This window comes from Dendrobium catenatum, unplaced genomic scaffold (assembly GCF_001605985.2).
Source record: "Dendrobium catenatum unplaced genomic scaffold, ASM160598v2 fragScaff_scaffold_253, whole genome shotgun sequence".
Taxonomy (NCBI): Eukaryota; Viridiplantae; Streptophyta; class Magnoliopsida; order Asparagales; family Orchidaceae; genus Dendrobium; species Dendrobium catenatum.
Genome location: NW_021318715.1, coordinates 42,870 through 58,355, shown reverse-complemented (window position 1 = coordinate 58,355; position 15,486 = coordinate 42,870). Strand labels below are relative to the sequence as shown.

Genomic DNA, 15,486 nt, shown 5'->3' with positions numbered 1-15,486 from the left:
ACCACTGATACGGAGTTCCCCCCTTGCATTAAAAAGAAAAATAAAAACTTCTAATTTCATAACCTTATCTCCATAAACCTTCCAACACCATCTCAAAAGATCACCAATCAAATTGTTGCCTTCATATTCTATAGAACTTACATCAATCCAACTGATCCAAGACACCTGAAAGATCCTCTCAGATTTTTCTAAATTTATATGAGCAACTCAGAGTGGAAAAAAATATTTGAAAAGATGCTCAATGGTTCACATAATAGCAATTAGCATTGGTATATTTATACAGGCTTATCTGCTATTTGATGCCACTCGAATAACAGATAACAGAAAGGGTTAAAAAAAGATGTACATTGCTGAATGAAGGAATGGCTGAAAGAAAAGCTGGTACCTAATGAGCTCCAATTTTCTTTTATCCTCTGGACTTTTCTTACCCTTTTCTCCTTATTCCGTTCATGGGTCATTTGCCGATCCCATTGCATTGGCGGACGAATCCATTGCTTAAAGTATCCTTCCGCTTAAGATTGAATTTGTTTATTCCCCATATACGAATTGTGTGATCATCGCTGCCAGATGCAAGCATGTGAGGGTTTACAGGGTTCCAGCTAACACAATTTACTGCACCAGAATGCCCAGGCAAGACTCGAATCAGAGTCCCAGCTTTCCTGTGCCAGATATATACCTGTTCGTGAAACAAAAATAAGATTAAGAGTAAATCTTTCATTAAAAACCAAAAAGAGGATGAAGAAGGAACACAATGCATATGATTTCAATAATAGCAAAAATTGTCTAATACAGATCGATTTCAAACCAAACTTACTGGATCTGAAGAAGGCATTCAGGCAAATAAACAACACTAAATGGGCTTCTCTATATTAAAAGAGCTGCATATGCAAAATCCGAGTTATCTTCAGAATATTCAAAGAGCATGTCAGGTGAAATCAAGTCAAAAAGAGCTTTTGCCAATTCAGCTAGGAGAAACAGCAAATTTGAACTTCAGCACAATAAGGCTACTCTCCAAGGACATAATTTACCAGGACGAGAGAAATGAACTTTTATTTACCAAATTATAATATATATATAAGATAAAAGGAAGGATATCGATATAGAATGGCATTACATCACATCCAATAAAACCACGATATCCAATAAGCAAGGTTACCTATTATGTAAAAGGATTTTTTGTTCTCAAAAAGGCATTGTAGTTTATCATTCTGCATGCTTGTTTGACAATCTTTCACAAACTATTCAACTTAATTTAGAGGAAAAAAACAAAGTTAATGGGATGCACCTGTGAATCTTCACTTCCGCTTGCAATGAAAGAGTCCTCAAATCCCCCAAAACAAGACCTTATGACAAACCGGCTGTGTTTGTGGCCTGCATACTTTGCTACAAGCAAAGGAGCATCAGCTATATTCCACAAATGAATCTCCTGGTTCAAAAGATTCACCAGTAGGAACTTCTCGTCCTTTGACAATGAAAATGAAGTGATCATTTGATCCTCTTCAATCAATTTCTCGATTCTTGCTTCCCTGTCAAGCAACAGTATTGTCATTTCCCGGCACATCGTTATGATATGTCTGCCATCTTTCGTGACAGCCATATCTGAATTCTTTGTTGTTCGCTGCCCTTTCCAACAATCTACTTCATTCCCCTCTAGATCCCACAGTGATATGCTCCTGTCTGTAACGCAGCAGAAGAACTGCTTCCCATCTGGGGACCAAACACAAGAGATTAGGCCAAGACCACTTTTTTCATATACATGTAAACACACGCCTAAGTGAACATCCCAGCATCTGATGGATTCTTCCATGCCACACGAGAGAAGATAGCGGTCATCAGGGCTCCAAGCAATCGTTACGACTGGTTTTTGGTGACCATGTAGAGTGTGCTTTAATAAAACTTCTGCATCTTCATGGACCTGCAGTAATAAATGCATCTTTAAACATTTATATCCTGTGACTATCCCTGGAAAACTAGAAAACTAGAAAACAATGAGAGATGCTCCCTTTTATAAAACCCTAAAGAATTCTATCTTTCAAAGGCTTCAACTTCGACCTATGGAATTCATAAGAGGTATACACAAAAAACAAAAGCTTTAAATAATAGAATGCACGATTGTTAAAAAAAAAAATTCATGTAAATTAATAATAGGAACAAAAAAATAGTGAAGACTTTTCCTAAAAAAAGGGTATACCTAGTGCGTAAACCTACTACCAATACAATATCTGAAAAGAGCATATACAAAACCATGATCAACTGGAGCTCATTTGTGCCCCAATTGGTAAGAACATGACTGCTCTTGCGTATGATGCCATGCTTTCCAGCCCATCTAATCGGTGCCGGTGGATAACCAAGCTTCAACTCCGCCCAAGGGAGAGGATCTTTTGGTGGCAGCTCATGAGAAATACAATTCCAACAAATCAGTGGCTGCATTATAGAGGGCTTAGTGTTTCGACCACCTGCCCCTGGGGCTGTCAGGTTAATGAAGATAATTCCTTTGTTGCTGTCCAGTGCAACAACCTGCAGCGCATTTTGCAAACTTTAATCAATTGGGGCTAGCTCTCACTGAATTTTGCAAGCTTGACTGATCAAACCGTGCTCAACGACTTCAACATCGTGCGATCTCGCATCTATTGTTTGGCGGTCTACCAAAGTTGAAGAGTTGGGAATGCTAGGAAGCAACCGTTCAGCCATTATTCTTGAATTGTTCACTCGTTCTTGGACTTATCCCATCTAGAAGCATCGGGACACTACTCAGCCTCCGGCGCTGCATACTTCTTACTTGTGGTGGCCCCCTTCTTGGATGGTTCAAAATTAACGTGGACGAAAGGTTCCTATCATCATGCAAGGATGACAATTGGGCATTTATCAGAAATAAACATGGGACTTTATTGTTGTGGCCAGCCATGCTTGTGAGCACTGGGACATCACTTATACTGAAATGGAAGCCATGCTTTCATTAAGCACCTCATTGAGCGTGAATGTTTTTTTTATTGGTTGCCTCCTCTCAGGCATATGAGCGATGGATGTATAACCTCAAGGGTATCACCATAGAAGATGACAATGAAAGTGTCACTAATTATCTCTAAAGCTTTACAAAAGAACAGTGGAAAAGTCAGCGACAAGCTGCTCCAGACCTCACCTTCCTGCATCAATTCCGTCGTGTGATATTTCATCATATTTCAAGGTGATGCAACAAAGTTGCTAATTTTTGTGCACGCTATGTATTACATTGTAATTTTGATTAGAAATTTCATGATAGTGAGAACCTTCCTTCTGCTTTTTTTTTATTTGTTGAAGGAAAATAGTGATAGTTTTGTACACCTATAATTAAACTTTTGTTTCTTCTTTGTTAATGCAAATTGCAAGTTTCAAAGAAAGAGCACATATATGCAAATTTACCCTTATAAAACAAGTTGTTGTTTCCGTAACTCAAACCTCTAAACTCCTACATATAATAAATACAACTACCGATGATCCCAGGCCCAAACCCTCAAGTTTTATTTCCCATCATAAATTCTAGTTAGACGTGTCACAAGCTTGTCTCAAGGACAACTTAATCAATACCTTAGAAGCTTGAATGATTTTTTTCTCATCTTTCACTAAAAAAATGTTGTCATAGGTTATCTAATAAATAATTAAAATTTTGAAAGTAACACTTTATTAAAAGAACTGTCCACAGAGAAGTACGTTTCCGTGTATCTTTAGTTTCTGCTCTCAAACATTTCTTAGAACAAAAGAATATATAATTTCTCCAAAATGTGGCTGATTAGGATTCTGTTAGACCGGTCCAGCCGGTCCAGGCGGGACCGGTTCACGGGCCAAAGATCGCGAAACAGGCGGAAGCCGCACGCACGCACGCCGCCGATGGTCCCGCACGCCGAATAGGAAGGTTTTTGAATGGATTTTAGGTGGGAAATTGATTGTAGGGATTGTTTAGGGAATTCCTTTTGATTTGTATGCATTAAATAGATGTTTTTTCTAGGGTTTGAGTATCTTGAATTTGGCTGAAATTTGAGATCTCTTAGATTTAGGTTTTCTTTGGGCTCTAGCGGCGTCTAGAGATTTGGGAGAGATCGATCCTCCTCTCGAATTGAGGATCAATTGTATCTTTGCTGTTTTCTTCTTCTTCTAGTGAAATACAAGCTTCTACTTGAGTTTTTCTCTACGTTTTCCCTGTTTCCTGCTGTTTGGCTGCTGTTGGCTGCTGTGGACAGCAGTTTACTGCTGAAATTTTACTGATTTTGGTGAGAAACACTTGGAAATCCAAGTATTTCCTATCAGATTCCAATAGTTGGAAAAACTAGTAGTAGAGAATGTGTCCTTACAGTCCACCATAGTCTAGAAATCAGAGTTTAGAGGCATGAAAATTAGCAAGGCATAACTTCATATAGCATTCTTGTCAACTTTGCGGCAAAATTCCCTACAATCCAGGCTTGGAGAATAAGGAACTTTGAGAAAAAGAATAATCGAGAACCCTCGAGCACAAAGCATCATGCAAAACTAATGATAAGATAGCTCAACAGGAGTGGTTAAGTACCTAGAATAAGCACAACGTAATCCTTGTAAATTCAAGGAATAATTTTCAAGCACATCTCAATACATTTAGGGTTATTATGAAATATACAGAAAAATTTTTAACAAGAAGCACAAGAAAAAAAAGCAATAGAACTCCATGCCAAGAAGGTCAACTTTTCAGCACTACCCAATTTTGTTGCTAATGCTGACTAGTTCTATCTACAAAATCATCATGTGCCTTATGCATTTTCATGCAAAATAATAGGGGAAAATTTTGAGACAAGATTTTCTAACTATATTTTTAATCAAGAAGGATCTCAAATCCCTTGGATTTGCTTTGAGAATTGAGATGAGTGCACTATTAATTAGCTGAGAATTGCACTCATCTCAAAGCAAATCCAAGAGCTTTAAAATTTTTACTAACCAATTTTTTTAGTTAGGATATCCTGAACCAAAATTTAAAATAATAGGTGACCTCTTTAAGTTCCTCTTCAAAATTTACTCTCAAGTCAGATCATGAGTGTGAGTAGAAGATATTACTGCTAGTTTATGGATCATTGAATACTAAGGAAATAAGCATAAGATAAGCAGAGATCTCAACATGAGGGGAACCAAAATTGCCTGAACATCCGGAGAAACCAAAGAAAAATGCAGCGTAGAAGTGGGCATCAAACATGCTCTCGTCCTACCTCTTCCAACATTCACCCCTTAAACTACCTAACTTGAACCGCTTTTCTCACCCACTATTTCTAACACTAAGATGACTGCTACCATAACATCCCTTTTTGTTCTCCGCATAAACCCAAGCTCATCTACTACCTTCCCACCTATTCCATTGCATTTCATTCACCATATCATATACAAAATATTGCCAAAATTTGTTAAAAAGTCCAACTACACTGATTTGATGCAAGTATTGGAAACGAGTAAAATTCAAATAAATATGTTTTTATTTGAAATATATTTTTAGACTAACTGATTCAGAATTTTGTTGCAAAAACATTATTATGGAAAGGTCTAAATCAAAATTTGAATAAAATTTTTATTTAAACTCCGCCTCCATAGACTCCTAGAAGTGCATGAAGGTGAAAGGGCTATCATGCACGCATGTGTGCTATGTGCGACAAGGAACAAGGTGGTTGGGGTTGTTGGCCATGAAAATCAAGAGTTATGACAAGTGAACAGAAAAACACGGAAGTAAAATCAAAACAACTAAAAGCTGACAACTGATAAGAAGATTAAAGGGAGAGAAAAAAAAGAAGAAAAGGCGTTGGAGGAAAAAAAATTTAAGAGCAAGAAGAAAAAAAAAAGAGAGAAAAAGGAGTGAAACAATTTCTCCCCTTGTTTGTGACCATGATGATAGGAAACACTTGAGGATCACAAGTGAAAACCAATCAATCTTGGAAAAACAACATGAAATCTCCACAAAACTCCAAGGAAAAACTAGAAAAACAACAATTTATTACAATAATCAGAGATAACGGAAGAAAAATACCAAGATACAGTTGATCCTCAATTTGAGAGGATCTTCTGTCCCAATCCCAATCACTAGACACCGCTAGAGCCCAAGAATGCAAAACAACAAGACACAAAATCAATCACAAACATCCAGATAATCCTAACCCTAATATTTCCTTCCTACTTAAAGCATACAATTAAACAACACAAGGCAAATCCCTATAAAGCCCTAGCCACCCCCTCTTTCCTAATGGGATTCCCTAGTGGGCCCCATAATTGCCTCGAGCAGAAATTCCTAGGGTACAGACCTGCTTGGTCTGCCTCATGTAAACCTGAGCCGGCCCTTTGCCTAGGGCCGGCTAGACCGGTTCAGCATGGACCAGTCTAACACATGGCAAATTATCTTATGTGTAATAAGCATAATGGTGTTGGAGTTAGTGCAGTTGTGCTATAGATAAGCATGACTATGCCATAGAAAATGTTGTGCCATTTCCAAGAACACTCAAGTGAAGATATTCTGATATTATCTTGATCTTCTATGTTTATCATTTCTCAACTCTCTTGATATTAGAAAATTTTCATGTTTATTTGGCTAGAGAGATTCAAAACTTTGTTTATGGTGAGATTGGATGAGTTTGGTTTGGATGATGAGCATTTATTTACCCTATTTGTTTGCACATGTAAGACCTTGATAGTGGATCGATTTCACTCTCCTCTATATAGAGTATTATTTTATTCAAAACAAATAAAGCTTGAGCCTTCTATAACTTAGCCTCTTTATCATTACTTTGCATGTTCATCATTTCATTCCTAGGAGGCGCTTATGCATAAACAAGCATGTTTTTTTCTAACTAACATCAAAGCTTAAATTGAAATTTTGAAATATGAGATAAAGAAGTTCAATGCCTTGGTGAACCATGATGCGACGTATTTTAGTCTAGCAGGGACTTGCGAAGGCACTCATAGCGTGTTCAAATGTGCTTGAAACTATGAGGGGGAAAAATATGAGAGAGATGGACAAAAATGCTCTCTCCGATTATTTATATTTGTTAGATGAGGACATAACAAAGGTCTTTGGAAGAAACAACAATACGATTTTTAGCTCAAATTGGAGTTTCTGTACAAATATTAAAAGCATGTCCAACAAAATTTACTAGAAGTGAAGAATGTAATTGCTACAAACACAAGAAATTATGCTCATTAAATCACATCTTAATGAGTTTAAATCTATTTTTAGTAACTTGAAGAATGGAGAATCCATAGCTGATTATGATGATCAAACTTTGTTAATCTTGAGCACTATTCCTCTCTTATAATCATTTTATGACATATATTATATAGTAAAAAGACAAATTTAAAAAATATCCAAATTCTTTTCTTTCTAAGGATATAAATGAGAAGCTCGAGGGTTCAGAAGATGGAAAGCATGTGATGGCCTTCTTGGTTATGAGGAGATTTCTTAAGAAGGGCGGGCTCTACATTTAAATATGACAAAAGTAAGTCGCAAGACAAGCAAAAGGATGTAGCTTGCTTTGATAGCAAACGAAATGGTGCGCCAAGAGAGATTGTCTAACTTTAAAGATAAAGCAGCAACACACAAATGACAAAATAATGAGAATAACTCAACAAATGCTAATATTGTTACAAAGTTGTCAGATGCAGATTCAAGTGCTTTTTTAATGACAATATGACTCATATGCAATGATGAGTGGATTCTTAATTCAGTTTACTTGCACCATATACATCCTTATAAAGAACTATTTTTTAAGTATGAAGCATGTGCTAGTGGCTATATTTATATGAAAAAAAATATGATGTGCAATACAATTGGCCTTAATATAATGAAGTTGAAATGCATGGTGGTGTGAATATGATAGTAAGTTGAGTCTAGTATTATATTTGATCCCAGGAAGAATCTAAAATCTTTATGTATTCTTAATCATATGGGATTCAAATTCTCATAAGATTTTAGTAGCCCTTTTCGAACTGAATTGGTCCACCCTTATTTCTCCTCACCTCCTCTCGCTTTTTAAAAACGTGAATTTGGGCTCTTTGGTTAACAAGTGACCAAGCAAGCGAGAACAAGAAGAGAATTGATCATCACCAACATTACGCCTTCTTTGATGTTGACCTCGAAGATCCCTTGTAGTCCAAAGCCTAGTTGAGGGCGATGACAATGTAATGGCATGTGTACGAATGCCTCACAACCAAAGGGTAAAGGAGAACATGTACATGATGAAAAATCCCAGAATCCTCAAACTTTCCCTCAACCTTATGTATGAAATTTGCCGCTCAAAAACTAAAGTTGGTTCATATTCCGAGGGCCAAGAAGCCTTCAGCTTCATCTCTAGCTCCATCGTTGAGGCCCACTTCTAGGTTTCAAAGTGTAGCTCTGGTTTGCTATTATGAGAAGGAAGTGTTGATGTCTTCCCCCTCCTCTTGCACCTCATCTTCTTCCTTCTTTGAGAAACTAGGTAAACTCTTAACATTTATTTTTTTATGGTAATTTTGTAATGCATTAGGGATATGATTCCTGATTTAGTAAAACACCAACCTGATTTCATATATAGAAATAATTTCTCTTAAATAGAGGCTACCTAAATATTAAACCAAATGTGGCATAATAATTATTGATTAGGGTTGTGTAATGAAACTGAGTTAATGGACTTTATTCAACTCCAGGTTTAGCTAAATCATTAATTTAGAAGAAGGGGATGCAAATTTGATATTGCAAACAAATGTTTAATTGGTTTACTATAATAATGTTTTTAAGTTTATTGTAACTAAAAGATTAATAAAGAAGGCAAGAATAATACGTGACTATTTGGGGATGAAGTATAAATTAGGATAAAATTCACAGGATCATTAAGTACAGAAATTTGCTTAATTAATTATTTTATCATTAATACTTTGATGAGCAATGCCTTGAATTTATGATTGGTTTAAAATTCTTTTGAAACCAGGGTTTGTAAAGCATCATACATTAGAGCAAAGATGATCAACATGAAGATTAAAATGTTGGCTTCTAGTATTTCATTTGATACATGTCTCTTTACTAATTAAGGGATAAATGTATCATTTAGGAATTATATTTTGATAAAGCATCATCAACCAAACCAGCCCAATCTCCAATCCTTCTAAAGACAAGAGCTGGTATTGGTCCTTATATTCATAACGATCGATGGAGGCATAATAAAAAACTCATTAGTTTGAGTAGCTATCCAATATGAACTTATTAAAGAGCAAAATATCAATTTACGAATGAGAGAGCATGACATGCTTGATGAAATTTGACTCAAGCTCAACTTGGAAATTTATCGAGCAAAGATGTTTGTGTCTTGTGATTGTATGGTTCAAAAAATGAGAATTGGTCTTAATGCCAGGAAGGCCAATCATTCATCATTACATAATTGGTTGCAAATTTCACTTAGCTGGGAATGCCCTTTTGTCATCAAGAAGGCATATCAAAGAGGAGCCTATCAACTTACCAAAATGTAAAGTAAAAAACTCATGCCACTAATCATCAGTCAATACTTGAAAAAATATTATATATAGCAACCAAATCAAGAAGTACTATACTTATAATCCCCCTTATGTAGAAAATACTTCCTTTATATATACCAACATGCAAATTAATTTTCGTGAAGCTCTCTTATAACATGAAAAGTATTTTTAAACTATTATGAAAATCCCTCAGCAAGACAAACTTTTTTTTTATAATTTTATCATCATAGTTTCATGAAATCCCCCCTGCAAAATAGGGAATATTTTTTAGAATTCTTATATTTAAAGAACACCAAAAAATTTCTTATAAGAGATGAAGCATTTTTAAATATTTATTCAGTTTGATATCCTGCTTCACCTAAAACCCACAAATTATATGTAAAATCATTAGCCAATATCCAATAATAACATTTGAAATCATTAACAATATCTTTCATCTAATTAAAAGAGAGAGTGAGATAGAAGATCAATTTTTCAACAAGCATGCACATAGTATCTAAAAGTCAGAGGTTTATCTGTTTGGCACGCTAAGAACTTCAAAATCAAGAAAGACCTCTAAGTCTATAAAGCTTTAACTAACCAGGTTGAAAAAGTACAAGTTCCTATGGCTTAGTCTACTATTCAAGTGAGTTCAAAAGGTCAGGCTCAACAATCCCAAATATGACCAAATTGCTTGTTGACCTAGATGTTATACCCAAAGGAACAAAAAAAAAAAAAGAATTAAAATGCATACCTGCACTCTGCCGCAAATCCCCGAAATCCCGGTTAAAATCTTACATACCTCGTATCCGTCGAGTCCTACACAAATCCTGCTCAAATACCTCATTTCGTCAAAGGAATTCGGCGAATCATGTTGATCCTCCGACAGCCTACACAAAGTTGCTTCTCCGTAAATCCTGTGATTCAGTCGCCTCGACACTGCTGCACTTGGTCGATAAAAGGAAGATGAGAACGAGCCTTTAGTTCCTCTCCCCCATTTGCTACTTTCCTCAAATCTTCCGATCTCTTCCCCACGACCAAACCATTTGGGCTCCCGTCGCTGCTTCCGACTCGACCTTCACTGCCGACCAAGCTATAAGATCGACGTCGAACTTCCTGACTTTCGAACTCCATACCCGATCCATCCCTGTTGCCGCCCGACTCCGGATCTACCACAAGCCCTGCTTCCAAGCCAATCGAACCCTGTCCAACTTTCCTCTTCACCTGCTACAGCCAAAACTTCCCTACCTCAAGTCATCACTTGTCCCAATACATCAAGATCCTTAGCCTCCGACCTCTACGCCTTAGCTAGATCCGACACCAGGCCGACCCAACCACCAGAACGTATAAAATAAAAGGCCATGTGTAATCATACGACCCGCATGGGCTCCGGCAAGCATGTTATTGATAGCGTGACGTCTAAGGATGTTACGCGGGTCCATAAATGAACGTAGTTTGAGCCCGATCCTTCTATATGGATAGATAGGAGTCGACAGGGTTCGAATTATCAAATAAATATACGGTCAAGGTGACAACCATAATATTTATTTTATACGTTCATATAAGGCCTTTAAGGCCTCCAACAAAAAAATTTATTTCAAGCCAGCAATGAACCTGATCTTCTGTCGACAAGTCAATATAATCGACAAGGTTCAACCCATAAATATAATGACCCCATATTCACCCTGATGATGGCCGTTTTGAATGCAAATCTCAACTAGAGGGATTAATTCCAATATTTCAAAATGTTCGAAAATCAAAATTTTCGGAAAAAAAATCCAAATATTTAAAATCGAAATGAACCATTAAACACTTAAGGCGAAACACATCCACCCTCCACACAATTTGCCGAGGTAGACAAATTAAAATTTACTTCAGCTCACATAGAGCTAATGCCTAGTCGAAAATATCACTAGAATCCATTCTCAAAACAGTCTCATGCCATTAAAGATGTGGTACATGTCCTATAATCGACAGTTTCACCACCAAATGGCACCGCAGATAAACGGTTATGACCTGGGGCCCTCTGAATCGGGTGGTTCTGCTGCCAAATGGCACTACTAAATCACGATTATGGCCAGAGTCAATACGTTCCTTAGTGGCATCAAGTCCTTGAAATATAAATCAATAGGATATAATCGATAGGGCATTCAGCCCTTTGTTAGCTAAGGTGAATTCAAATTTGTCCCCTTAGGCAAACATTCACCTCAAGTCTATAAGGTCCCCTTGAACGAAGCAACCTATGACTGCCGACAATGATCCTTCTATGAGGTTAGGTCGACTACCTCCTCTGACTAAGTAGACCAGGGACCACGATGGCCTGGGATAACGGAACTATGGGATCTTGATCGAATACATCATCAATTCCTCCACCATCTGCTTTAAGTGCAAGATGGTGCAATTTCTGATCCAAAAGCCCCATTTCGGCGTTCGCAGTGCATCGGAAAACCGCCTATACACGCCTTTATTGCGTGTGGTGGGATGAAAACTTGGTGCAATGCCTACGGCAAGACGGGGCTACTTATAAGTACCCTTAAGTGGGGGAAAGTCAACTATGTTTTCAAATAGGTACCCTCACCGACCCCATACACACTTTTATTAGCGTGGTGGGAATGAAGACACAACCGTGGTGTCTAAAGACATCCACCGTACAAGCTTTTATTACCGTGGTGGGAAGGCCCATACTCCTGTAGTTTTCCCCTAAACATGGGAGACGTCGAGAGGAAAAATTATTACATCCAATGAAAATACCGAGCAATACCGAGCATACCGAGTGTACCGAGCGCACTGTATCGAGCACGGTACTGAGCACTTTAGTGATGTGGCGTTTTGTTATTGGTTTCCGGATGCATTCGGTAGCCTGACGGAATAATTACTCCGTCGAGAGGCTGACAAAATTTTGTATGAAAAAAAGATAAGGACTTGAATCAAAATTTGGACAACTTGAACTCGAACTTGTGCTTGAATTTTGACAATGAAAAGGACTTTAATTCCATTTGAACATTAATTAAATTTGTCAACATTGAACTCAAGTTTGAATGAGCTACAAGAGGCATGAACTTTTAAAGACAGCATAAAACATATTCCAAAACTTAAATGATTAATAAGATATTTTAATCTAAATAAAATGAGTTAAAGCTTGAACTTGATTTGAATATTGAGTGGACAAGATTTGAACAATTTGAATACAAGCAAAGACTTGCAATTTGACTACAAAGGACTTGGACTCGAATCTAGATGGGAAATGAACATGAACTTAACTTGGTGATAACACAACACTCCGGTGGAATGTTAAAGAATTATCATTTCAATTTGGATGAAATTGCAAATTAAGAAAGATTTAAGTCATTTAAATCTTATGCAAGCAAGCAAATGGAAGACAAGCTCTCAATGCATGCAAATGATGAAAATAAAATGGCTATGAGTATTCAGCTGAGTCAACCTATGAATGAGAGCAAGTGACATCTATATCAATCATGCAATCAACTACAATCAGATGGATTCAGCATGTAATTTGATGGCAAGCAAACATCAAATGCGAACAATATTCCACCTACAAAAGATATTGCACAACATACAATGAATGCTATGACATCTATATCAATCATACACAATCAATGCAGTATGTTCACAAGTGATTGTGGAGAATACAACCTTCTTTTTACCAATGTTGAAATACATCAGCCCTATCTACAAGCAACGATGGTAAATGTATCAAAGGCGTAATAGATCTTCTACCTACAAGGGAGAAGATCATAGCAGATGCAAATGCTTATTAGCAGTGATAAAGGATTCATCGCATACACAATAATGCTCCTACGGGTGATGATCACTGACAAATAGTAAAAGTTATAGCCTCTTTATAGTCAATAACCACACAATAGAAGTTGATACACTGGCCCATTGCAAGTAGAGGCAGAACACCTCCAACAAATGTAAAGCACCTACAAGTTATTGTAACAAAAACATTGTAGTACCCCTGTAGTCAACTCCATCCAATGGCAGCTAAATACATCAATCATTTGCAAATAGAAGCAGATGATATGCAACAAATGCAAACATACCTACAGGCTATCATAGCAGTTATAGGAGACCCGTCGTACACATCAAATATCACTTACGAGCAAAGTGCCAAAGCACCATAGCAAATGCAGATGCTTAAGAGCTACTGTAGAAAATTCGTTGTGCATAAAACAGATTGTATATGAGCGAGCACAAGAAGACTGCAGCAAATACAAATGTATATGGCTAGCATTAGAAGAATTGTATGTAAAGCAACTTGACAGTATCTACAAATGTAGAGCAGGGGATTCGTTAGTGCACTACAATCCACCTGCAGAAAGCGATAAGCAATGCACAATCATCTGTTTGTAGAAAATGACAAGCAGTGCACGACAGTCTACCTGTACAAAACATGCAGATAACCAATATGACGTCAAGCCACCGGATCTGCAATATCCATGCAAGCGGACATAAGGCATTTACAAATATTCCAAGAATACCCCCACACATACACCGTAATTTATATATACATAGGTGGACAAAAGGCCATGTGTAATCAAACGACCCGCATGGGCTCCGACAAGCATGTTATTGATAGCGTGACGTCTAAGGATGTTACACGGGTCCATAAATGAACGTAGTTTGAGCCCGATCCTTCTATATGAATAGATAGGAGTCGACAGGGTTCGAATTATCAAATAAATATACGGTCAAGGTGTCAACCATAATATTTATTTTATACGTTCATATAAGGCCTTTAAGGCCTCCAACAAAAAAATTTATTTCAAGCCAGCAATGAACCTGATCTTCTGTCGACAAGTCAATATAATCGACAAGGTTCAACCCATAAATATAATGACCCCATATTCACCCTGATGATGGCCGTTTTGAATGCAAATCTCAACTAGAGGGATTAATTCCAATATTTCAAAATGCTCGAAAATCAAAATTTTCGAAAAAAAAAATCCAAATATTTAAAATCGAAATGAACCATTAAACACTTAAGGCGAAACACATCCACCCTCCACACAATTTGCCGAGGTAGACAAATTAAAATTTACTTCAGCTCACATAGAGCTAATGCCTAGTCGAAAATATCACTAGAATCCATTCTCAAAACAGTCTCATGCCATTAAAGATGTGGTACATGTCCTATAATCGACAGTTTCACCACCAAATGGCACCGCAGATAAACGGTTATGACCTGGGGCCCTCTGAATCGGGTGGTTCTGCTGCCAAATGGCACTACTAAATCACGATTATGGCCAGAGTCAATACGTTCCTTAGTGGCATCAAGTCCTTGAAATATAAATCAATAGGATATAATCGATAGGGCATTAAGCCCTTTGTTAGCTAAGATGAATTCAAATTTGTCCCCTTAGGCAAACATTCACCTCAAGTCTATAAGGTCCCCTTGAACGAAGCAACCTATGACTGCCGACAATGATCCTTCTATGAGGTTAGGTCGACTACCTCCTCTGACTAAGTAGACCAGGGACCATGATTGTGAAGTTCTGTTTCTGCTCCAGGATCGTCCAGGACGATCTGGGATCGTCCTGGGACGATCAGTTGAAATTTGCTCCAGAAATTGCCCAGATTGCTCCAGGTGATTTTTCTCCCAGGATCGGCCAGGCCGATAGGGGCATCGTCCCAGGCCGATCAGTTCAGTGCAAAAGACAGAGAGCAGGACTTTTTCAGAATTAATTATCGTCCTGAGGATCGTCCAGGGAATCGGCCAGGACGATGGGTTTTTGGTCTGATCGTCCAGGACGATCGAGGCATCGTCCCGGGACGATCAGTGGATGGCACAAGTCAGAGAGCAAGGGGTTTTTGAAAATTAATTATCGTCCTGAATCGTCCTGCGAAATCATCCCAAGACGATGTGAAATTGGTCTGATCGTCCAGGACGATCGTGAGTATTTTAAAGCTGAAATCAGGTCATTTTGAAGAGAGAGAAAATCAAAATAAATATCTAAAATCAGCCGAGGAGAGAGAAGGTCGAGAGCTAAATTGGAAAAGTTGATTTTC

At 37.6% G+C, this 15,486-nt stretch overlaps 1 protein-coding gene across 1 annotated transcript in view; it reads right to left on the bottom strand.

The window, feature by feature from the left end:
- Positions 1–210: 210 nt before the first annotated feature.
- The window catches only part of LOC110099736 (WD repeat-containing protein 26 homolog), a 35,368-nt gene continuing 20,092 nt past the window's right edge, over positions 211–15,486 (bottom strand). Inside the window, exons 3-4 of the mRNA XM_020826990.2 lie at positions 1,286–1,915; positions 211–676 (exon numbers count right to left, since the gene is read on the bottom strand). Coding sequence (XP_020682649.1) covers positions 455–676; positions 1,286–1,915 — 852 coding nt within the window. The 3' untranslated portion in view covers positions 211–454. The remainder of the gene's footprint in view (positions 677–1,285; positions 1,916–15,486) is intronic.